Source organism: Pelodiscus sinensis, chromosome 7 (genome assembly GCF_052426305.1).
Source record: "Pelodiscus sinensis isolate ZL-2025 chromosome 7, ASM5242630v1, whole genome shotgun sequence".
NCBI lineage: Eukaryota > Metazoa > Chordata > Testudines > Trionychidae > Pelodiscus > Pelodiscus sinensis.
In genome coordinates, this window is record NC_143058.1 from 16,016,718 (window position 1) to 16,043,196 (window position 26,479).

The 26,479-nt window shown below is 39.0% G+C and overlaps 1 protein-coding gene across 2 annotated transcripts in view; it reads right to left on the reverse strand.

The window, feature by feature from the left end:
* Positions 1-850: 850 nt before the first annotated feature.
* The window catches only part of DPP10 (dipeptidyl peptidase like 10), a 468,324-nt gene continuing 442,695 nt past the window's right edge, over positions 851-26,479 (reverse strand). For both annotated transcript variants that reach the window (XM_075933252.2, XM_075933251.2), the window contains 7 exons: positions 14,032-14,226; positions 12,219-12,273; positions 6,045-6,144; positions 5,096-5,154; positions 4,937-5,009; positions 3,062-3,135; positions 851-1,553 (listed from right to left, as the gene is read on the reverse strand). In XM_075933252.2, the coding sequence (XP_075789367.1) occupies positions 1,416-1,553; positions 3,062-3,135; positions 4,937-5,009; positions 5,096-5,154; positions 6,045-6,144; positions 12,219-12,273; positions 14,032-14,226 (694 nt within the window). In that variant the 3' untranslated portion in view covers positions 851-1,415. The remainder of the gene's footprint in view (positions 1,554-3,061; positions 3,136-4,936; positions 5,010-5,095; positions 5,155-6,044; positions 6,145-12,218; positions 12,274-14,031; positions 14,227-26,479) is intronic.

The following is a 26,479-nucleotide window of genomic DNA, read 5'->3' on the forward strand; positions in this document are numbered from 1 at the left end:
ATATGTATTTATGTGAGTTGCACAGCATTTGTCAAGAGCCTTCAGATACCTTTTGGAAGATACCTAATATTAAATGAACATCATGTATGACTTCAGTTGTTGATGTTAATGTTCTGATGACCGATGTTGACTGGTTTGTTCATTTCATAGTATCAATTTCTAGTGTTGTAATTCACCGTGACAAATAAATGGATGCATTTTGGCATCTTCATCTGAATAAAATAACAAAACTTCATTTATCAGGAGCTTTCTTGGCTGGGAATGAAAAATACTTCATTTCTTTGTAACTCTGTTGAATGTAAATCCTTCTTATAACAGACAATGAACAGTTGTGGAATACCAAATAAAAACAGACAGACTGTTCTAGTTACCTGCTACCTCTATGAAAATTGGAATGGAATCTAAGCAAAGATATCTTTCTTAGGGTAAAGTATTACTCAGTGGCATTATATTGTTAATAAAATTTCTTTATCTGAAACTATAATTTAATATTTATGTATCTAATTTACATCTGACAAAGTAGCATATTCTAAAATTAGAGTGTAACCAGCAAACTATTAACTACTATAAACAATACCAAAACACAACCCAAACATTTCTTATGGAAAGGATACATTTTGGACTGGGGAAGTATTTCAATTGCAGACATTGTTAAAACATAGCTGTTAATTATGGCTTGAAAAATTGTTCAAGCATACAATGTTTTTCTGGTTAGGAAGTCTTGTGTATATACATAAAGACCAAGAGTGCACTCCCCCAAATGCCCTTACTGCTTATCAATAGGTGCAATAACAATAATAAATGTCTGAAATTAAAACAAGGCAAACAAAAAATCAAAACTGTTTCTATACTTATGTTATATGACCCACTGGACAATATCTTCCCTTTAAACAAAAAATATAGAAAATATCACCATCCTTTATCAACTCAGTGTTTTCCTATGTTTAATAGAGAGGGAAAGAATTGCACTTATTGTAATGTTATAGTAAAGTGTTAGATTGCAACTCACCCTTTAAAATATAAGTGGCCTGAATATTTATGATTGGTAGTGCGTAATGCAAAGATGGATAAAGATGTGCATTTAACTTAAAAACAGAGCAACTACTTACAGAACAAACAGTGAGGCTTAACATAATAAACATGCACTAACTCTACACTTATGCAAAACTAAGTTTGTCCAGGAAGCTGTAATCAACCGTTGTCCTTCCACAAAGATATAGGCTTTGTCCCTCAGTAATATGTTTGGACTTAAATTCCAGTTTGTTAGCTCAGTGTCTCTAAATGTGCTGTTCCACTGTTATATCCTTTAGCTGCCCTTGAGCTTCTGCAGAATCTGCAATCTTACAGTCACTTTTATTTAAAGTTTTATCGAGCCTCCAAGTAAGTCTCCTTCAGTACTGTACAAACAGGCTTCCTCACTCATCCTCTTCAGGTTCCTGTGGTAAAATTGGTGCTTCCTCCTTTAAACAAGCACTAAAAAACCCAAGGATTGTGCTGTAAAGGTGATATTTGCTTTTCTCCGATGCAATGTTATGACCTTCATCTGGGTAGATCTAGCAAAGGAAAAGGAAAAAGTAAATAGTCTTAAAAATCAGTTCAGATATTTCAGGATCTAATTTTCTTCCATCTGACTTTCAAAGCTTTTTAGTGAACAACAGGATGAACACATGACTTGAGTTTTATGGTCTCAAGAAAAGTAATATAATTTAAATCAAAATTCATTTGATTTGGATTCAGAACGAATGTTCCACAGAATTCCACAGAATTCTCCACAGAATTCTCCATCCCAGTGCTTGGAGTACAGAATGCAGAGTCTTTACCTGTGGGTGGCATATAATCATATAATTCTTGTCTCCATTAGATGCCACAATGTGCTAGTTATTGTATAAAAATAAAGCACAATCTATGCCCCCAAAATACCTTGCCCACTTCCCTTTCCCTTCTCTTTGTGCAGGGGGTCTGCTAACAAACACTTTTACTCTTAGCGCAGCTGTCCTTTTATGGGGCCTTCTGCAGCCAGGGAGGAGGGGATTGCATCTTGGTAAAGAAAGTGAATGCTCTAGATCTGAGGTTCTGAAATACTCCCACTGAATGAACCACATCTAAATAGACAGTGTTTTGTGGCTGCTTCCTATGCCTTCTATTTGTAGTCTCGGTGACCATCACCTCCTCAGTTACAATCCAGAAGACTGCCTCCTGTACCATTTGTATTCTCACACACCGTGTCTCTTCCCTTCGCCATTCACTACTATGAGTCTCTCCTCTCCTCATCCTTCCCATTTATGATTCTCGGTACATCCCCGTGGCAACCACAGCATTTTCTTATGTGGACAAGTCACACTAGTGTATGTGCTGTATCATTGTGATAGGGGTATTTGAATGAATGGGCCAAGTACTCACTAAAAATCCAACCCACTGCAGGCAGAGCCATTACATAGCAGCATAGGCCTCCTCTGGAGCAGGTGACCAGCAGCTGTATTCCCTAAATTACACTCTGTTCTACTGCCGTTCCTCAAGCTACTCCCTTAAACTACATCCGCCTGCAACCCAGACACTGAGGGAGAGCAACCCCACTGAAATATTTTTAATTGCTTGTCACAGAAGTTAGCAGTTGAAATTAAGGAGGAAAAATCAGTACGGAGTGACCAGCCGGTGCCTCATGCATCATCTGTGACCACCACAGCCCACAGTATGGGAACCCCTGCCTTGGGTGAAATATATTTGGACTTTACTAAAGCATTTTAAATGTGAGATAGTGGTTTTGACCCATTCTTTTATGAACTGTGATCCAATCACAGGACAGAGACCACAGGTAAGTCGTCATGCATTAACTTGAGACTTGGGAGTCCTATGGAAGCATCACAAAGATCCTTCCTTGGCTTCTTTACAAACTATCAGGACAAGGGGTTAGATGGCATTCTAAGTGCAATCACTGATGGGCCTACTGCATACTGGAGGCTGCGGGGGGCACAAGTCATCCAAAGAGCCCCACAGGTGAGAAAAAGCAAAATGCAATTAAACACTGAATAATACACTGGTGAGACACCTAAGCATTACATACCTGCATAGTGTAATTAACTCCAGCTTTTATCAGATGTTTAATTAGTTCTGCTGAGTGTTGGAAGTGGACTTTAGCTACAAAACAATGACATCTAAATATTAGTGAACAACATGATTATAGTACTTATATATTATTTGTATTTATTTATTTTCCTCTTAGATAAAGAAACTTTTTGGTTGGAGTTATGTGGCAAACTGCTACCAGATTTGCAGTTGATTAAGCTCTATCTACACTGCAATCAGAAGCTTGACTGCAGAACATTTATACACTCCCAATTTAATTTTAGCTCACCAGCCAAAATAAAAATAGCAATGAAGCTGTAGCAGCATGGGCTGGCTGCTTGAGTATATACTCAGGGTCCCATCCAGGATCCGTTTATACAGCCCACACTGTTTACAGCCTGTATTGTTGTGGATTTATGACACTTGTTATCTGAGCTAGCTAGACGAAAATTAGCTTGAGTAATGCCCCAGTCCCACCATTGACAGCAGTGTAGACATATCTTTTCCGACTGTACCTGAGATGCATAATGTAGCAAATAACAATAGTGCTATAGCGACGGATAGCATTGCAATACAAAATACCTTCTGGACACTAAGCAGAGATTTTTGTTTTTCATCTGTTCTTTAGCAAGGACGGATACAGTTGAAAGGTGAAAAGCACTGGTGTGTTCAAATGCAATTAATGTTTGTCAGTGGATTAAATTAAGGTATGTCAGATTTTCTATTGTTTGTGCAGGATTGGAAGAGACTGGGTTCATTTAGGTAATGGGCCTTTTATAATGTTATTTCAATAACCTAAACTTCATGGGGTACAGATTTGCAGCTCTGTGACCAGGCTTGTATTTGCTTCTTTCAGAGCAAACATGAAACTGATGGGCTGGACGATATTATTAGGCACAGTCCAGAGCAAGAAGGTCCATTATCTGCTCAAACCCAGGAGTCGTCTCTGAAAGGCACTGTGCTGCTCAGACACTTCTCATTCCCTCCCTAATTCCCCCTTGGTCTCGGAGATAGAGGGGTAATACTTTGCTGCTGGCCTATATCAGCAGCAAATTCCAAGTCTCCCATCCCAGTTCTGCTGGGCTGACCTGCACATTGGCTCTATCCATACTACTTGTTCACATCCACCTGCTCTGAGAGGAGCAGGACAAACATGTATGGGATGTAGGTAGGTTGTGCCAGGCATAACATTTATTTTAGTCCCCTAAATGGACCAGGAATCCAAGTCACTGTTTATCTCTTTCCATGATCAGAAAAATATACTAAAAGAAAGTTTCTTGTCAACCAATACAGGTGAAAATCTCGGCTGCCTGACACCCACAAATTTTAATTGCAGGTGGTGGGCCTGGTTCTGGTTTCACTTGGGCATGTGTTACAACAGTGTTTACTAAACTCCACTCATGAACAAATTACAATCTAGCCCTAAATAATTTAAGGATTCCCCATTATTACATTTGAATTAAGCAGCCAAAGGGGTTAATTTACTGAAAGATATTGTTTATCATTGATTACACTGACATATATTATACTTTCCATTGCAAAATCGGGATTAATTTAAAAGACCATTAAAAATGTATGTCATCTTATTAATAATTGATTCAGTGCTTTTCACTAGCAACATCATGCTTCAAGAGATTTAAACAAATTAGAACATAAAGCAGCTAAGAGTTACAAATATGTAGCAAAGGAAAATGTCATCCATTTAGATTTACATTAGGTGGCTGAAATGGACAATCTGATCTCTTTGACTGGTCAATTCTACTAAAAGGGAGAAAAAAGATTATCAATGTAAAATTTTGCATGCTTGTTACATTCTTTGAGTGCCTCTGTATTACGTATAATTGCAAATTTAATTGAATTTTTAAATACTTACTATCAGCTGTCCCATGAATTATTAGCAAATTCTCCTCTTTTAAACCATGAATATTGTGCAGGACACTGGATGTCTATTAAAAATGAGCACATACAACATAATTGCAGTTTATTTTAAAAATCAAAAAAAATTTTAAAATTACTTATTAAACTAACTTACTTGATACGTATTTTCGTCTTTAGATGGAATGCCGAGATATCTTTCTGAAAAAGCCGATGCTACAAAAGAAAACAGGGAATTCAGAGTTAAACAAGACAAATTCAATTTTTTTTAAATCTTCATTTCTGGTTAGAAGCCAGGAGAAGGTTGTTAAGCCATAAAGATGGCAAGCATCTTCATCATGAGAAGAAATTAATACACTTTAGGGCCAAGAGGGAGCATTATAATCATCTAGTCTGACCTTTGCATAATTCAAGTCACATAACTTTATCCAACAGTTTTTGCACTGAGCCCAATATCTCGTGATTAAAATAAAACATGGTAGAATCCTGGACCAATTGAAGTCACATTGACTTAAACAGGGCCAGGATTTCACCTCATATGTGCTGCTAGAAAGACATCCAATCTTGATTTAGGATGGGCTATTTAAAGGGGTATAAGAGATTTACTTACCCAACCTCAGCTGATATTAAGAATTTGACACATAAACCACTTAATTTCTTTTGAAAAATATTAAAGACCTTTAGTGATGGAAAATACACCACATCCTTTGCTTAACTGCTCCAGTCAATGATTACCTTCATTTTAACACTGGAATCAGAGAATCCTAGAACTGGCAGAACGAAGCACTGTCAAGATTATCCTTGACAGATGTCTATCCAAACTGCTCTTAAATATCTCTAGTGATGGAGATTCCACAACTTCCCTAGGCAATGTATTCCAGTTTTTAACGACCCCGACAGATAGGAAGTTTTTCCTAATGTCCAATCTAAACCTCCCTTGCTACAAGGGAAGCCCACTGCTTCTTGTCCTACGTATATCCAGTTTGCCTAGCATTAATACAGCACAATTATGCTATCTAATCTTAGTTAACCTGACTTACAGATCTGCTGTATAGATATTTTTAAACAAATAACTGCATAAAATGGGAAGGATGGGGCATACTCACCATACAACTTCATGTCTGTAATTGGTGCAATAACAGCTCCACATTTAAAGAGTCTTTCATTGGATTTCAAAATCATTGATGCGATGTATCCACCATACCCCTATTAAACCAGATAACATGATTGCTGTTTGTTCTTGTTCATTGTTCCTTAACTCAGATTAAGTTAACGAGTATCTTGCTACTTTTGTCATGCCATTCCACTATATTTATACCTACAACTATTGCTTTAGCATGAATTAAAAGCCTCTGAACAGTGAAAAGGGTGTGGTAGTTCTGTCTTGCTATGAAGCCTGAGGCTTTAAAACATATTATAATTTATAATTGTTTAATAGTAAGAATAAGATGAGGTATATTTTAATTTAAGATACCATAGTCTCTTTGTAGCGCCAGCCAGCTCTTCTGCAGACTGTGGGCTAGTCTGCACAAACAGAAAAATTGAAGATAAGTGTCTCAGAGACAGTACATAGATGGGAGAATTTTTGTGAATTTTTGCTTATTACTGGGGCTATGTCTAGACTGTCGACAGAGGGATGCAAATCAAGCACGTCAAAGTTGCTAATGAAGCAAGGATTTAAATATCTCATTAGCTTCATTAGCATAAACATGGCTGCAGCTTTTTTTTCCAAAATGGAGCTTTTTGGAAAAAAAAACCCGGCAGTATAGATGTGGATCTGTCAAAAATAAACCCTTTTTCGACAGATCCTGTATTCCTCAAAAAATGAGGTTTATGGGATTTGTTGAAAAAGGCTTTATTTTCAGCAGATCTGCATCTAAACTGCTGGGTTTTTTTGAAAAAGCTCCATTAAAAAAAAAAAGAGTGGCAGCCATGTTTATGCTAATGAAGCACGGGATATTTAAATCCCTGCTTCATTAGCAATTTCAATGTGCTTAATCTACATCTCTCTGTCAATAAAGAGGTGTACTCTGGGTGAACACTGCAGCTTTAGATTGAGGCTAAGGAAGAAAGGAGGAGCTGTTACCTGTGCTGTCTCTGAAATGGCAGTCTTTACAGATGGATTCCTCAGAGGAGGTTTCTGCCTGAAGCATTGCCAAGTTTCCCCTGAAAAGGGGTTGCATTGTCTAGAATTCAGCAATCACTTTGCCCTCCAGAAACTAGCACAAGTGTTGCCTTAAATGGAACAGAGATCACCCTTGTGTACAGGAGACTCTCTGGTGATATATATCCCACTGGCCTTGACCAAAGTATTTATGGCTAGAAGAAATTTGGTCAGTGAGCTCAATGCTCTGCATTTCTGTGGCTCTAGTAGCATGTGATCAAGCAGCTCTCAGGAAGAGCCTACACAGAGCGGCAGCAAGATCAGTCCTTTACTGGTGGGATGGGGTGGGATGCAGAAGAAACGTATGAACTCTAGTAATTATTTAAGACTGTCTATCATGGTTTTTTTGTGATGAATTTGACTATATGAAATACTTGTAGACTTACTCCAGAGTCTGAAAAGATGGAGTTCAAAGCCCTGCAGTCCAGAATTAATACTTTTACCATATTCATCACGTTTCTCTTAGAAGGGCTGTTCTCTTTCTTTTCTATTGTTATTAGAATATTGCCCTTCGGAAAATATTTATATATAGCAGAAAGGCGCTAACCAATGAAACAGGAATGGAGTCAGTTGGCCAGGGTTCATCTAGACCAGTGGTTCTCCAAATCGGAGTCAGGACCCCAAAATGAGTCACAACCCTTTGGTACTGGGGTTGCCAGAGCAGGTGTTAGATTTGCTGGGGCCAGAGGCCAAAGCTTAAGCTGTACCATACAGGGACAAAGCTAAAGACTGAGGGCTTCAGTTCTGGGTGACAAGGCTCAGGTTGCAGGTCCCCGATACTTGGTGGTAGTGCTCTGACACTTGGTGGTGGTGCTCAGACAGGTTCAGGTTTTGGTCCCTTCTCCTGGGGTCATGTAGTAATTTTTGTTGTCAGAAGAGGGCCATAGTGCAATGACGTTTGAGAACCCCTGGCTCTAGGCCTTACTGATCTGAGATTCTGTATCCTTTTCTTCATTGCTAAAATGGTTAATAAAAAAAATATTTCTGGAATATCCAGAGCATTTGTGAAACAACATTAACTCTTAATTAAGGAAAAAGAGATAAATTAGATAAATTAGAAAATGTGTTCTGGGGTTCATAGCCTTATCAACGTAAACCAGTTACAAAGGAGAAAATACAGAATAAAACTGAGATTTTCAAAGGAGTCTAAGAATTAGGTGCCCAATTCTCAAAGAAACCCTAGCCTAAATTGCTGAAGACAACACAAAACTGCCCACACACAGTAAAAGATTTTGGCTTACACAGAATGTTGATGTAGGTGCCAGTAACTAGTATAATTCAAAAAGATGAACGGAACAGTAACACTTTTTCTGCCTCCAGGTTCTTTTTCTTGGCTGCTTGTTTAATATTCTGCTTGTACCTTTTGCAGTAGTTTCACAGAACAATTTTAATGCTACATAGGCATTGTCAACTTATTCACAATTTATACTATGCCTTCATTAAGAACCCAGTTTAGTTCTACTGGGAATATTTTTTCTCTGGGTCTGTGCCTTTTCTTCCAGTTAGGATTCCCAAGACATACATATAACATGTATAGTTTCTCTCAATGGTTATACAATATTTAGTTGGTATTTTATGATTTAAGAATCTGGACTTCCTGTTCTTAAGTTAAATTTCTGTGGTTTCACCTCCAGTACCACTTTTTCCACATCCCTGTTAGCTACACAGTCAGACTTTCAAACTTATTTTCAATTTCCATGATGGAAAGTTGTAAACTATATACCACAATTGTTTGGTATATACCAGTTCAAAGAGACTCCTCTGGTGCCCTTCATCAGTAAGATTTGTAACTTTCCTGCAGGTGAGCAAGATAGTTTTGGTGGCCTGCCTGATAGACATTGGTATGCCCTCTTGAAATTCCAGCTGTTTTTATTATTACTCTTAGTAGTTTATATTGAAGAATTTGTCAAGTCTTTGTTCGGAGTAGCTCAAAAGCATGTTACATTCAAGTGTGCAGAAGAGCTCCAGGACAAGATGTGTGTGCCCAGCTGGGCTGCGATCAACATAGGTAATCCACAAAATCCTCTTACTCTTCCTGCAAAAGGCATCTTCTATTCATTTCCTTAATCAGAGCATAAAACTTGTAGGCTATGTCTAGACTGGCATGATTTTCCGCAAATGCTTTTAACGGAAAAGTTTTTCTGTTAAAAGCATTTGTGGAAAAGAGTGTCTAGATTGGCATGGACGCTTTTCCACAAAAGCACTTTTTGCGGAAAAGCATCCGTGTCAATCTAGACGCGGTTTTGCGCAAGAAAGCCCCGATCGCCATTTTCGCCATCGGGGGCTTTTTTGCGCAAAACAGTTTTTAGCTGTCTACACTGGCCCTCTTGCGCAAAAACATTTCTGAAAAAGGGCTTTTGCTCAAATGGGAACATCAAAGCATTTGCTCAAGAAGCACTGATTTTGGACAATAGAACCTCAGTGCTTTTGCGGAAATTCAAGCGGCCAGTGTAGACAGCTGGTAAGTTTTTCCGCAAAAGCAAGTGCTTTTGTGGAAAAACTTGCCAGTTTAGACGCAGCCGTCATGTTTATAATGACAAAAAATGTGTATGGTCCATATTTCATATGTTTGAGGGCAAAATGAACTTACAATAGTAGAGTCAAATATGCCTAGCAATATTTAGCAGTTTTTCTATTTCTAACTGGCTATGTGGGGATTTTCTCTATTTTTATTACTGATGGATAAACCTCAAAAGCTTTGAAATGTTTAAGTTAAACTGAGTGGCAATAAACACCTCCAAATTCTAAACTGATTTGAAGTTTTTCTAATTTGCCAATATTTCCTCTTTACTGTTCTACCTTCAAAATCTTCCCTTTGCAGCACTATCAGCCAATATGTGCATAAACTCTTCTGGTAACAATGTTTTTTGAAAGAACATCATATTTGTTCTCTAGTGGATTGAAACGCACCGCACCAACAATGGTCGTGACTCTATTGTAGAAGACTGCTCAAGTCTATGCCATTTTGCAGTTCTCTCCTCATCACATTGTTGGTTTGGACAGATAATATTTAGGTCTTCTACTTTCCCTCTTACTGAAGTAGTAAAGGCCCATTGGGGGCACTTTTCAGAAATATCAAATACAAATTTAAAGAATATAAATGAAATATTACTTAAATCAGATGCAATTGAATTATCTGACTACTATGAAGGGTGCTTGTATGACTGCATGTCATGCTAAAAGACAGACTCCGGCACACTTTGAGTGAGGGAGTGTATGTATATGTGGTAAAAGATATAGGGTTACATGCTTGTGTGCATACATTAGATACTGCGATGAGAGGGCACGTTGAAAATGGACAAGAGAGGTGTGCAACTCTGTCTTCAAATGGACAACATCAGTTATGCTTATATTTCATTAGAGGGAAATACAGATAGTTGACACATAGAAAGCCCATTCTGTTGGAAACTGTGAAATTTTTAAAAAGCATTTCTCTCCGTTTCAGACAAAGGCTAGACATTCACCCCTGAAAGGAAATTAAAACAAATCAGGAACTCTAATCTAATCTAATCTAATCTAATCTAATCTAATCTAATTAGGAAAAAAATTAAACCATTTCAGTTCATGAAACAAAATGGAGCAGCTGACTTCCCTGACTCATGCTGTGAAACATTTCAATGGATGGGTCTGAATTTTCTAACTAAACATCTTGTTGGAAAATTCCCAAAGAGATCAAGTTGAAAATGTTTTCCTTTCTGTGGCTAGCCTACAGACTGAGTATAAACTCAAATGCTAGTGAACGTTTGACAGCAATATCTTCTTTAGCTCAATACAGTAGGAGCTTGTGTGTTTGGAGGTGAAGATAATGCTGCACTTGAAACAGTAAAAATAGCACTTTATTTTCACTAGGCTGCATAACCATTAACTAATTGCCACAATGCTAGCTCCAAGGATGTAAATATTATCCCATCTGACAGCCAAAGTGAGATACAGAGATTAAAAGCCTTGCCTATGGCCCCATAGCAAGACAGGAGGAGAGGGGATTACTAGAATTTTGGAGTTTCATATCGAATGCATACTGCTTCAATAACTGATAAGCATTTTGCCTGTATATGTGAGCAGTGATGGTTTGTTTGTTGTTTCCACTGTGAAATTTTAAACTTCTAAAGACACAAAATATTGACATTTTCAAGATAACATTTTAAAAATAAATATCACAAAGAAACAAATGTCACTTTCCAAAAGATACAACTTGTCTTGCGTTACACTTCTAAAAGCTAGTTTCAAGCGAAATAATTAAAATTCTCTTTAACTTTTTGCTAAAGGTTAAACCTTTGCCTGGGCTTTTAAGATGCCAGAGGCAAAAGGATATAACTCAGCTAAACAGCTGACAAAACAGCAAAGAGGAGACTTCTAACAATTGGCACAAAAAAGGATGCTACTCAGTGCTCTGGGATCTTATCTCAAATAACTCAAAAATGCTAAAAATGTCTGCATATAAATTGTGTATTAAAGGGGCACTGTCAACTTCAATATGGACTAGAATTTAAATTGTGCAAAAAATGAGCATTTGCAGAAACTATGACAAAATCAAATAGTAGTCCTATGGCACCTTAGCACATGTCAAGACTAGCGAGAAGATCAACCCTCTGGAGGTCTATCTTCTAGAGTTCAATTTTGCAGGTATAATGAAGACCCGTAAATCAAACACTGGGACAGGACCCACTGGTGTCCGGTATGCCTCATTCTGCAAGGAGTAAGGGAAGCCAATGGGAGCACAGCTGTGTAGATGGCATTTTAAAATACATCGACTCCAGCTACATAATTCACATAGCTGGAGTTGGGTATCTTAGGTCAACTTTCCGCTCCAGTGTAAACACATTGTTTCCACGCATTTATTTTAAACTTCCAATGGAAAAACTGGGTTTTTCCCTGAACAGTTAATATTTTCCTTGCAGTACCTGGCAGGCAAATTTTGCAACAGTAAGAACCTGAAAGTGAACCTGACTTGCTAGATGCTAATTGTTCACTATAAGGAAAAGTATAATCAGTATTAAATAATGTAAATATGGTTTTAATTTTATTTTAAAATAGTTATTGGAGACATACATAAAAATGTGTTTGCAACAAATGATTTAATAACTGACAATGTCCTCCTGCTATTTTTGCCAGTTACCTTTCCAAATATGCTCAGCCGGTTAGGATCTATGAATGGCTGTTTCAGTAATGATCTGTAAGAAAAAGGGAAATGTTACATGCTGGAGAGTCAGTTGTGTGGATGGGATTATTTGTAGAAAGAATTATGATAAACTAAGTGAGAAACTGAAACAAAATACAGGACTATGTAGCACTTTAAAGACTAACAAGATGGTTTATTAGATGATGAGCTTTCGTGGGCCAGACCCATTTCCTCAGATCAAATAGTGGAAGTAAATAGTCACAACCATATATACCAAAGGATATCCACTATTTTCTTCCACTATTTGATCTGAGGAAGTGGGTCTGGCCCACGAAAGCTCATCATCTAATAAACCATCTTGTTAGTCTTTAAAGTGCTACATAGTCCTGTATTTTGTTTCAGTTACACCAAACTAACACGGCTACATTTCTATCACTAAGTGAAAAACTGACTTTTAAGAGTTCAAATAAAAACAATGAAAGGTGTTATTTTCGTGAAGTCTTGTTGTTTGCTTTCAGATCCCAACTCTCCATGAAGGAAGAAATTATGAATACTCACACAGAGGTAATTTATCAGCTATGCTTCCATAAGGATAATATGTAGAAGAGTCTCTACAGACCATGGGAAAACTGGGTTTGAATAGTACCAAGAAAGGAAGAAAACTCTGGGCCCCCTTGCATACAGCCCATGCAAGTGGTGCACCCACAGAGAAACCAAATAAAACAGGGCAATGACTCTGAACTCATGAATACAGAATTCTGATTAAGAAGAAATCTTCAATTTACAATGTGGAGCCAATTAAAGTACTTAGTTCCATCCATGTCCCAGTTGTGGATGTGAGCATGGCCCCTCTCCCTGCCCTGTAAATCTGTCAGTGTGTGGCAGCAAGCGAATGGGAAGGCAGGGAGATAGGGAGAATCATGCTGTTCCTTTGAATAGCCTGTGAGGCAATTCTTTCTCCTTTCATATGGAGGAGAGGGTCCTTCACTCAGCCTCAACATGTTTGCAACCCCACCAACCTTTCAGATAACATTTTCATTACAGACGACTTTCAGAAATGTAAAGTATGCCATTCTAAAACTGTGCAAATATACATCACCATACTTACTACATGATTACAGGTGATAATCCATCCATCTCTAAAATACCGCTCAATCAATGAGAATAACCTATCTAGGAGTGGTCCTTTAATAAAAAATGTGTTATTGAGTATTTTTACATGTAAAAATATAGTGGAGCCTGATTCTCTGCTTAAATTGGTATAAATTTGCAATAATTCTGTTGTAGGTAATGGAGTTACTCATGCTAAAACCGATGATGTAAATAGGAGCGTAATAAAACTTTGGTTAAATTCTGCTTGCATTAGTATTATTGTAAGTCTGGTGACCTAATGAAGTCACTGCTGATCTACAGTGATGTAAGGGAGAGTGGAATCTGACCCTATATGTTTAAGACATTCTATCTTGTTTGAAATGAAGCACTGTATATTATGCCAGGAGTAATTTTTCCAAGGAAGCTAGAAAATATGTAAACTAGATTAGATTACATATTTAGATTAGGCCTGGAAGGACAACTTTATTAAAGAGGAACATCAATCCAAAACATTTTTCCCTTTGATTTTTTATTCATTGAATCACACTTTGCAATGAAAAGCCTAATGTTTTGAAACGTGCTACTGCACTAAAGATAAGCATTTAACATATTTCATTCTGCAAATGGAGACTAGCCATAGCTGGAAATGTGCTGTTAAGTGTGTCTATTAATCAAGTGAAGGTGGATTAAAATAGAAGAAAAGTTTGCACATACGTACTCTATAGCTGCTATTTGGTCCTTCACTTCCACTGAACCTAAGGAACGATGTACTCCCTGTAGAATTTTAAGGCCTTGAAATCCACTCCCTCTGCCATCAAATCGAGCTACGATGACATTATCAGAGTTGACAAGCACCGAATCCCAGTCAATGTGAAACTTATCTGTAACCAACTGGCTGCCTGGAGCTTCATCACTGTAAATACCAACACACCAGACACAAACACAGACTATTGACAACATGATACACTTTGCAGTTCTTCAATATTTTATTTAACTGAGGCAGCAGAGTTCAGTCAGTTTGCGCAACCCAGTTGAATTATTGTCAGGTTAATCTATACCATCACGTTAACCAGTGATTTTATCCCTCATGGTAGCAGTAAGCAAAATAATTTGTTGAACAACACGAAGCAAACCCACTATGACTATAATGTGGTGCAGTAGGTGGGATACTTAGATAATTTTTGCCGAAAAGAGATGTGAAACTGAACGACATTCTTTTCATACAGTGATCCTGAAATTAACATTATGCCTTCTGGTTATTTGAATTCTGGAAATTTCATTCTAGAACTTTTTAAGATCCTATAGAGTGACAGAAGGAAAAACTCATCATAGCAGCCTGACAATAACAAAAATATCTGTGTTATCACATCCTAGAATAGATTTTTGTGAAGAAGATTGAAGAGGAAAATTAAGTATGTTTTGAGGGAAATTATTTTTCACTGTCAATGTTTCTAGCAACAAAAGAATGCAGGCATGAGTGCTAAGCTGTTTTTGTTGATGTTGTTTTTCCGTTATAAAATAAAGGTTTTACAGTAGAAAAGATGGAAAAGAATAGGAGGAAAGAAGTTTCCAGGGTGCTGACTAGCATTTTCCATTGAAGGTAAGTTTACTTTTTTTCATTCCAATGAAAACAAAATGTCAGGTTTTTTTGTTTTTTTTTAAAGAGCCTTGTCATTTTTTTCCCAAAGAGAAACACAGAATAAGAAAGCAGGCTACCATGAAGTTGTATAAAATTCAAAATGCTTCTGTGCAGACTGCATCTGCCAGTTGAATGCAAATTAAAATGTAAAAGTGTCTGTATAGGCAGTATGGAAATTAGATTGGACAATGTCTCTGGGAATATTCTAGGGTGAAAGAAGGATGGAAGTAGAAATTATTTTGCTGTTTTTTTTCTAAACTTGAAAGAGTTATAGAAATAGGGAAAAAACAACCTACAGCAATTTCAATCACTGTTGTGTCATGTGTACCTCTGGCTGATTAATTGGTTTTATTTTTGCTGACAGTTCAGCTGCAAAGTACTCTTTCAAACAGCATGTTAATTAGTATGTACATAATAAATAAATCTGTTTTCAAATTTACATAGGACCTACCATATTTATGTAACTGTAATTTTAGAAACAAAGCTCTGGATAAACTATTTTTAACTGACATGTCAATAAATCACCTTAGGTTTTTTGTTCTTTTGTGTCTTGAGAAAACAACTGAATTCTTAAAACTATTGCATATTTTGAAAAGAGGTTTTACCATATGGTACCACTAACCATGAAACAGTAAACATGAAACTCTGCCTAATGTCATATAAGCTAGGTAACAAAATACCACTATCTTGGCAGTATTTCACTTTTTCCATTAATTGAAGTACAAAAGTAACAGGCACTGAGCAGCTCTTCCTATCTATATTTAACATTTAGAAAGGATTTTTCAAAAGCATTTGCAGTTGGCCTAACTGTTCCCATGAAATTTTTACTGTTGACTTTAATAGAATCAGATTTAGAACAATGGTGAGTTTTTGAAGTCTTACCCCAAATGTTCTTAGTCAGAAAGTTTTCTGTAGAAGCCTTCACTTAGCTAAGTATGACTCTCTCATCTGTTCTTGATTATTTTTAACTATTTCATAATTTCCCACCCATATTTTCAAAAATCAAGAGTCAGGCCCCCAAAAATGATTACATAAAAATCATGAGATTAAAAAAAAAATAAGATTCTTGTTTTTTGAGTTCTTTGATTCATGTGGGCCACATTTTAAAGCTTGACTCTGAAACCAAAAGGCCCGAGGTTCAAATATAATCACGTTTTTCAGAAGCTTAAAAAAAAAGTGAGATTGATGATAAAACTATGAGTTGGTAAAACTGCTCTTTTCCCCTGAAGCTTGTTTTTTTGTAGGAAATGGCAGAGTTTTCTTAGCATCAGACTTAAAATCCCAGATGTCTTGCAGTGTATTTTTAATGGGTTGCTTTGACATGTATTACTGCATTTCAAGGAAACCTATACAAGTGGTTTTTAATGGACACTTAGCATCACTCCCAGGGTATGTCTACACTACAAAGTTAGTTCGAACTAACAGACGTTAGTTCGAACTAACTTTCATAGGCGCTACACTAGCGCTCCGTTAGTTCGAATTTAATTCGAACTAACGGAGCGCTTAGTTCGAACTAGTTAATCCTCATTCCTCGAGGATTAAGCCTAGTTCGAACTTACTAGTTCGAATTAAGGGCTGTGTAGCCCCTTAATTCGAACTAGTGGGAGGCTAGCCCTCCCCAGATTTCCCTGGTGGCCACTCTGGGCACCACCAGGGAAACTCTTCTGCCGCCCTCCCGGCCCCGGACCCCTTAAAGGGGCACGGGCTGGCTACGGTGCCCGTGCCAGGTGCAAGCCTGCCAGCACCCAGCCAGCAGACCCTGCACCTGGCACGGATCGAGCCACCCACCCGATGCCCCCCAGCCCTCCTCCTCTTCCTGGGACCAGGCTGGCGGCTCCCGGGAACTTGCCCGGGACCGCAAGAGGCGGGCACCCGCCTGGGCTAGTGCAGACATCGTGGACCTCATCCACGATCTCTGCACTAGGCACAGGAAAGTGGCCAGCTAGGGCAGGAGAGCTGCCAGGAGAGTGGCCACCCAGGAGCAGGTTTGCATGAAAATCAGCATGGTCCACTGAGACCCCCGACCCTGAGCCCTGAGCTTACAATGGCCGTCTTGGGTCAGACCAAAGGTCCATCTAGCCCAGTAGCCTGTCTGCCAACAGCGGCCAACCCTAGGAATCCTGGAGGGGATGGAACAAAGACAGTGACCAAGCCATTTGTCTCGTGCCATCCCTCTCCAGCCTTCCACAAACCTTGGGCAGGGACACCACTCCTACCCCCTGGCTAATACCACTCCATGGACCCAGCCTCCATGACTTGATCTCACTTCCCTTTAAACTCTGTTCTAGTTGTAGCCTTCACAGCCTCCTGCAGCAAGGAGTTCCACAGGTTGACTCTTTGCTTTGCTAGTTTGAAGCGTGCTACCCATTCCTTTCCTTTGGTGTCCTCTAGTCCTTCTATTATGGGAACTAATGAAGAACTTTTCTGTATGCACCCTCTCCACCCAACTCCTGCTTTTAGAGACCTCTATCCTGTCCCCCCTCCGTCTCCTCTTTTCTAAGCTGAAAAGTCCCAGTCTCTTTAGCCTCTCTTCATATGGACCTGTTCCCAACCCCTGATCATTTTAGTTGCCCTCCCCTCTCCCTGCCTCTTCCTGCCTCTCTCTTCTCCTCTCCCACCTCCTTTTCCCAGTCTCTCCCCCAGTTTTGTTCAATAAAGACAGATTCTATTTTTGAACACAATTGTCCTTTATTTTGTACATCAAGAAAAGGGGCTAGGGAAGGGTAAGTGGAAGGAGGTGAGGGAGGAATGGGGCACGAGCCCCCGATGGGGAGGACTGGGCTGGCTCTGTGGGCTTCTGGGGGTGGAAGCTCTCCTGCAGCCCCCCAATTGCCCCCTCTCCCCAGATGGCAGCCTTCGGCAAGTGCAGCCGGGCTGATGGCCGAGTGGTGTGATGTGCCCAGTGTGGGTACTCCGGGAAATCCAAGCCAGGACTGCTTTGCAAGCAGGGCACCCTGAGAACTGACTGTCCGGGGTGGGGGTTGGGACCCTTTAAGCGCAGCCCTCGGCTAGCCTGAGACAGCATCTCCACGCTCTAAGTCCTCCTCTGATGCTCTGCCGGCACTGCTTCCGGCCATCCTTAACCCCGGTTCAGGGTCCACTTAATGTGGACATGCTAGTTCGAATTAGCAAAACGCTAATTCGAACTAGTTTTTAGTTCTAGACGCGTTAGTTCGAATTAGCTTAGTTCGAATTAACTAATTCGAACTAAGTTAGTTCGAATTAGCACTGTAGTGTAGACATACCCCCCCTGAGGCATGTGGCAAAAATCTCAATGAGTCAGGCAAGGGCTTTGGAGTTTCCAACGGCTACTAACATAAATTATATTAATAACTTGGGCTGTAATTCACCCCTTTGAAGAGGAGTAGGACATATCCTCTGAATCATTTAAGTCCCACTTATAGCTTTAGAATAGGACTAAAGTGAGGTTAAGGCCAGGTCTAAGCTTACTTAAGATATACAACTCCAGCTAAGACAAGAGCATAGCTGGAGTCAGTGTACTTTAAGTCAAATTTTTGTGGCATCCCCATTTCAACTTCCCTTAGGCCTCATGAGCCCATGGAGTACCAGGGTTCACAGGGCACCATCAGCGTCAATTTAGCAGGTTCTTCCTAGACCCACTACACTGAACCCTGGAAAATCAATCTCCAGAGCTTCGATTTCCGGGTAAGTATAGACAAGGCCTACGTGCTGTGCCAGACCTCTACATAGGGGTAAATGTGACTTGGGGCACAAGAATGGATCATGTTTGTGTGTCCCTTTTCAAATATTTTTCTATCAAATGTCTCTGGATTTGACATGGGTGGACTGTATCCAAACCCAGACAGGGCTATGGTATGAAAAAGAAGCCATCTGCCAGCATGAACACACAATCCACTTCAATAAAATGGAGAATTCACTTTGTGCCACACCTTTTCCTGATGCATAGACTTTTCTATCCATTGTCGCTACTCACATTTGGAGGGATACATAAAAGGACTGAGGCAGATAGAAACTGCACCTAGCCATAATGTAGGTGGGATCAGATCCAATACTGCACACTTCACAATTAGAGGCAGGCTGGAGCTGCACAATTTGTATTGCAATCCAGTTTTTCCCAAAGCGCAGCAGTATTTGGATCCAAGATCTTGATTTATGCCCATCTCTTCATACAATCAACTTCTTGTTGTTATTAACCTGCTCAAATGCAGCATGCCAAGAGCACTGCAGGAACGGAGCTCTGCAGCTGCACTCAGTATCTTCCACTGCTGTGCCCATTTACAGGATACAGAGGCTCCCTTCACGATCTCCCCCACCCCTTGGTTGGTAGGCAATAGGGACTAAGACCCAGGGCCATGAACATAAGCTTCTTTGCACCCTATCTCATCACAGCATACAGAGATACAAGTCAACTTGGTAACAGGCACAGCATTACATATATTTCACATCAGCGAAATCAAAACACACACTCATAAGGGCAATATCCAATTACATGCCTATGTCTTCTAGGAACTTCATCTTGCAACTGTTACTGTATTTTCAGCAATGCATCAGGAGCGGTGGCATTCAAGTGAAGGAATCATCTAATAATTCTTAATTTTATTTTTTCTACTTATACCAGAACAGCACCTGAATCTGCTCATTTTTTATGAAGTTCAAATCCACCACATCTGTGTCTTCAGTACTGACAACATGCATCTTATGAGTCTGCAGTGATAGCAAGGCTGAGAATGATTCAGAAACACGGCTGAAGTTCACCATTGAGATGCCATTTAAATAGACAGAAGCTATCAATAATATACCAATATCATTGACCTTAGTGGGTAATTTGTATGCCTCTTGCAATTCAGTCACATACACTTCAGACTGTCTGGAGAAAGAGGCAGCTCATCATCTCTTTGGTATATTACTGAAAGGAGAAGAATCTTTTCATCTGGGAGCTAAAGCTTTGGCTCTCATTAGAGTTTGGAGGGGAATATGTAGTGCTTATCACAGTGGCTATTATTATTATTTATTAATGTTATCATAGTGCCTAGCCATGGACTTCTGCAACACAATAGAAACTCTCTCCCAATACAGGCTCATGAATCTGGTGCAGAATGTGGAAAAGTCTTAGAACAGCAAATATGAATTAGTGAGGGAAACTATAGCTCGGAAGATAAATTCCCTCTATGGGGTGGAAAATTACATCAGTGATAAAACCATCTTTGTTGAAAATGGTGAAAACATATTGAAAGAAAAACAAATATTTTGCAGAAATGACATGAAGGTAAAATTCACCACATATTCATTTTGTGTCAGCAATATCTCATGTGGCCCTGCTGCCAATCAGACCCTTCACTGATACTGAGAGAGCAGATACCCCTAGCATTCCCAAGCATCGATGTCACGGAATGTCAAGCACTCACTCCATCCTATCCCTCATTTTCCTTGCTAGGAACGGTTACTAGCTAAAAAGGAGACAATGCATTTGCAACTGTGAAAACGAATGCATTTAACACCGGGTGGGGAGGTGGAGGAAGGGGGCACCATCAGAAAAATGGACATTATCAAAATGGAATCATGGGAGAAATGGAAATGAAATACAGATAGTCCTTCAGAAAGGAAAAAATACTGAAGACCAGATTGCAGCTTTTAAGCCACACCTCTGAGTATTGAAGATGCAGCACTGCCCTGCCTCATTGGAGGAAAGGTTGTGGTTCTTCTCCCCATCCCATTTTTGGAGTCCAGGTTCCTGAAGAGGAGCCCTTGCATTCCCCATAGCATAGAGCTGCTGTTGTCAGTGAAACAAGCTGAGGAAAGCTTCTTACTTGTATCTCAGCTCCTATGTGGCCTGTGCCAGGCTACTGTAACTAACAAGACATTTAGAAAAAGAAGAAACTCCCAGAAGACTAAAAAGAGCAAGATTTTCATAAGTCTTCCACAATACAACACTACAAATAAAAGAACAGAGGATCGTTTTCATTCCAAGGGGGGAAGGAATGAAAGAACTAGCTGGCAGGAAAGCATGAAAAACACACAAGAGTTATATAGACAGTTCATTTAGAATGATTTTCACAAAACTGACCCTCAAAATAACTTCAAATGTAGCCAGATGAAAAGGACTTCTGGGATGTCCTGTTCTAAACAGGTTGTAATAAAAAAGGTGGACTCTACCCTGAAATTTTATACTGCACCCTGTGGCAATGCACTGTTTCATCATTTGCAGCAGACACTGATTAATCTAATAACATCCTTTGCAATAAATGAACATTTTACAAGAGAACTATTAATGCAAAAGTGCTACGATGCTGAAGGTCTTAGACAAATACCATTAGTTAAGCTATATCTCCCTAAATTTCTGCTACTATTTACATTTGTTGAGTCATTCTTCTCCACCACTGTACCTGCTCTGTTTGAAAAATTGCCACTTTCCATCCATTGGTCTGGGATGCATGTGTCAGATCCTTGTGATGTATAGATGTACTCAGTTGGCTTGAGTGAGGCCTGGTCTGGCACCATTTTAATATTGGAGACAGAGTTTCTTCTACGGGCACGTCTCCACTTGCTGCACTGGTAATCAATGTTCTGGCATTCAATTTAGCAGTTCTAGAATAGACCCATAAATTGAACGCTGAGGGCAGCTCCGGCTGGTACCTCTACTTCTTGCAGTAATGAAGAGTGAGGAAAGAAGAAGATGGGAGCATTTGCTCCTGTCAGTCTCCCGCAGTGGGGACAATGCCAAGCTCATCTTAAGGTAAGCTGACTCCAGCTACATTTTCTATGTAGCTGTAGTTGCATAGTGTAAGTCTACATTCCGGCTCTATTGTAGACCTGGCCTCAATTACAGAAGTATAAGCAAATACATAAAAACTATGCAATACTTCTAGAAGGGTCAAAACATTCCATGTTTACTTAGGAATACATTGCCTGATAATTTTTTTCCTGAATTTAGAAGAATCTTTCTTTTGGTTCTACTAATTCCACTTACAGTTTGTAGTTTTAAATTACATTACATAATGAATGCTGACATTTGAGATGCATTATCTACAGATTTTGAAAGAATGAGGTTAATTATGTTCAAGAAGAAATAAAGAATGATGATCACCTCTCATTTTATTACCCACATTAAATGTCTTAGTCTGTACTCCACTTAATCATTTCCTGTGTATTAAGAAGGACTGTATCATCCAACTTTTTTAACGAGTAAGATGAACCATAATGAAAAAATCAAGAATCTGAAATTTAAACTTTGATCCTAATTATATAGGAAAGAGGTAATAACCACACTTGAAGGCAATTATTGTACCCCTCTCTAATCCATAGGCTATGGTGTATGTGTATTTGAAGGAAATGGAGTGTGAAATGTATTAGTAATTTAGGAGGTGCAAGTGGAAGAGTGGACAGTGTTATCTATTTAGTCACTTATGCCATATGCATCACAATTCAAGAGAGAGAAATAGGACTAGTTAGAGTGACAACTTGCAACTGTGAGAGGCCTATGCAACTGCTAGATAGCCTGGTGTTCCGATCCAATATTAATTTGAACAACAGTGCTTTGCACTTCTGTCTGATGGTCTCAATGTGCTTTACAGACATTGATTAGTTAAGTTTCCCCACCCTTAGGATGACAGTGACCCTTACTGTAATTTCACATCTAAGGAAATTTAGGTCCTGATCCTGGAATAGACTCTCTGAGGCTGGGCTCTGTAATGTGTGGAACTTTACTGAATTTAGTGGAATTCTGCTCAGATTGAGGAGTTTAGCAGCACAGAGTCAGTTGCAGGAGCAGGGCCTTAAATATTTATGGCCAAACTTTTCAAACCTGGGTGCTTAAGTTTAGAAATACTTGTGTTAGGCACTAAAGTTTGTCCAGAGAAATTAGGTGATATGACCAAAGTTGGATGGGATGTTTGTGACAGCAATAATAATATCTAAAGTCTTATGATTTCCAGTTTATTAGATGACTTTGGAATAGGAATTTTACTAAGCCATGCACAATACAAACACAGCATAAAAGATGGTCTGCATTAACAAAGGTTTACAATCTAATTTGGAGTCCAGTGCAACATACTTTTTTTTGAGCCAGTAATGACAGTCATCAGTACCAAGAAGAGCTGGACCAGGTACTAGTCATATGTTTGACTTGCTGGATTCTAATCCCCTGCAGAAATAATGGAGCAGCTCTGTAGAGACTGCTACAGCACAATAGCTGAAGTAGACTTCATGGCATGGCAAACATGCCACATGCCCCCTGCCCAAGTAATAAGGCTGTGAATCATTAGTATCCTATGTGCATAGGTCTATACTACATGAGTAGGTCAAATTAAGATATGCAACTCCAGCTACCTCCACAGCAGGAGGTCGATGGAAGCAAATGCTGCTGTCAACTTCTCTTGCTCCTTGTGAGAAGCAAGATTACTGGTGCCAACAAGTGAGCTCTCTGAGTTTGATTTAGCGGGTCTTTATTAGACCCGCTAAATCAAACTCTGGAAGATCAACCAGGGCAACATCTATCTTCCATGTTGTGAAGACATGACCTTAATCATGCATCTAAACTTTTTGAAATCCTGTCCCTAGAGACACAATAAAGAAGATAACTCTTGCATTCCCTCTCACATGCTCCTTTCCTCATTCTCTTTCTTTCTCTCACTTTTCTTAAATTCACCTTTATTCTGCAATGCTATTGGTATAAATACTCTAAACCAATTCATATCTACAGCAAAAATATAATTCTAATGACATCTTAGTCGTTCAACTGGATCAGGACCAGAAAGGCCATTTGCTTTGCAAAGAAACAAAGACAGATAACACTAAACATCATTACTGGGGATTAGAGTGAACATTCCTTTTTCCCTTTTGAATTCCTAGATAGCTTGGTGGTTAGATTTCCTCTTTGAGATCACAGACAAAGGAATAAATGTGTCTGTTCAGTAGTATTAATGGTTCTTCTGATGACCTACCACTAAAATAACCATTGTATGGACACGTCTAATATGTGTGCAGAAGGCACAAAGTGACCCTAAGTCAGTCACAGAAGTACCACTTTCAGAAGGTAGAATGTCTGGGAAATGACATCATACAATCAGCCAGTCAGTGTTACCTGAAACAGCCTGATGTCCTTCCTGGAAGTACAGTACTGCTTTTTGGAGGTGGTACTTCTGGCAATGAAAAGAAGCAAGATGTCAATTTTGAAGTTGTTTGGATGGACAAAATACCTAGCTTGCTTACAGGCTTCCAAACACTCTTGGCCTCAGGGACTGGAACTATCCAAAGTCTATATAAAAACCCGGCCTCAGTGCTGCAATTATCTCACGAACAGAATCTACATTGTCTTCTGCATTCAAAGATCTCATTTTGGGCCTTCTCTAATTCTAAAAAAGAGGTGAATTTGGTAAAGTGTGAAGTTTTAACAAGCTGGACTGAGAAATATCACCTCTTTCTCTTCAAGTTGTCGGAGAGATGAGTCACATTAAATGCAATACAGAAGGTCTTCCCTGTCAGATCTTCAATATTGATTTTTCATTGCCATGTAAAGGGACTTCTAAAAATAACTTGTGTTACCACTAACTCTCAGCACTGCCAAAGAAGGGGTTTCAATGAAGAGAAGTGGAAATTCAATATCCCAGAGACGGAAAGACAAAAAATGTGTATTTGTTGCTAAGGTCCTTTTCCTCCCATTTGCAAACACCACAAAATAATCACTTCATAGACGTAACTGCCCCATCACATTTAAGGTATCATTGGAGTCCTACAGATCTCTAACCCTGACACCATGCCTATCTAGCATGCAAACCCTGCCTCAATACCACTCTTACATGCTGAACTTCAAAAGAAAACATTTGAAAACTCTCTCTGTCCAGACATATGTATTTAAATATGTGAATAATGCTTAGTTATAATAGCACTTTCCCTTTTGCTGTCCTCAAATTTGTATTAACTTGTTGCACATTAATTAAATATATGTTTAAGAATATTTATTTTCTCAGCTTTTTAAGTCACTTTTTAAGCAAGTTACCTGAAAGTCCCTGAGTTCCCCTATTTACCAAAAAATCAAATTTTCCCAAGAGCATACAATATAATACCAATACCAATTGCATACAATATCAATTGTGCTTGTGTTAAATGTGTTTACCCCTTGACCTCCAAGAACAACTATAATATAAATAAGCTCAGTCATATGCAATAACAATTATTGTATATATAAAATTCCTATCTTCTGCTCTCTGAAGAAGCCACATTTTACATCAGGCATTAAAAGAAGAGATCCATCCACTAGTCCACCTGAAAGACAGCTCAGGAGTCCAGTTTTCAAATGTAGGCACTTAAATGACATGTCCAAATGACATATTGGGCACTGAAATCAGCACTTACTGCCAGTTTACTTACTAATGCATAAGAATGGGACTGAAAGCTCAAATGCAGGAATTCCGAACAATTTATTTAGAGGCTCATGCTTGCAAATTAAGCCTTGTATATATAACTATAAGTATCTTTGGAGATTTTCATTAAACAGAAGACAGTAGTTTAATGTATATTATTCTACTGCTCAGCAGGGATTATATTTCCAATACATTGCACAGGGATTTAACTCCATACATTTTAATCGGAGTCACATTGTTAATTCCTTATATAAAATATTGATGGAAAATCTATCCCAAGACTGTAAGTGATACAAGGTTTTAAATCAGGTTTTAGACACATGGTTTTCTTGTTTGGTAACCACTTTGAAACATAGTCTGTGGGGCTCCCACGGGGAATATATAGAGGGAATACTGAAGAAAATGAATCTGAGTATTCTAATAGGACCCTTTTTTACCAATGATAAATCAGTTAGTAACTACTGATATTTGAAGAAAGACAAATATGGCTAATTAGAAATCCAGGGACAAATTACCGCTGCTCCAGTTTGGGTATATGGAGAGAGGAGATTATATGTACCAGGAACCCCTATTTTATGACTTCCGCACATGCAGCAGGCACAAGACTGTAGCTCTCTCTCCTTGGGCAAAAATGGAGGGTATCTAATGAAAATAGAGGTATTGATCACCACTGACATATCATGATGGATTGGGGGTGTGATGGACCTGCTTCCCTCCAGATACATGCACAACGTGTGCATGAGTGACCAGAAGGAGGCTGTGTCTGAAAGAAACACAGCTACTTTATCTCTTCCACAGGAAAAGCACAGGCTGCCAGGGAGTCCATCTGTCTACTTCTAGTCTTTCCACTGACTCATTGGACGGTGGGTCAAATCCCATAAAGGCGCCAACATTGGTTATTCAGTATTTTATCTTCTCTCTGCTATTCCCAAAACAGATGGTCTGTAGAAGTCTTAACCTGACTCCTAGGCAGTACAAATTTCTATGTTTAGCAGAAAAAAAAAGTGTACAAAACTCCCCAAAAGCTTTAGAGTCTCTGCTGGTGGAAACAGGCACAGCTCCACTGAAGCTAGTGAAGCTACTTTAGATTACACCACATAAAGATATGGGCTCTCAGGTATAGCTATGGATATCTTGAACCATGCTTATATTGACAATTTATAAAGCACTGTTTTTTTATCAGACAA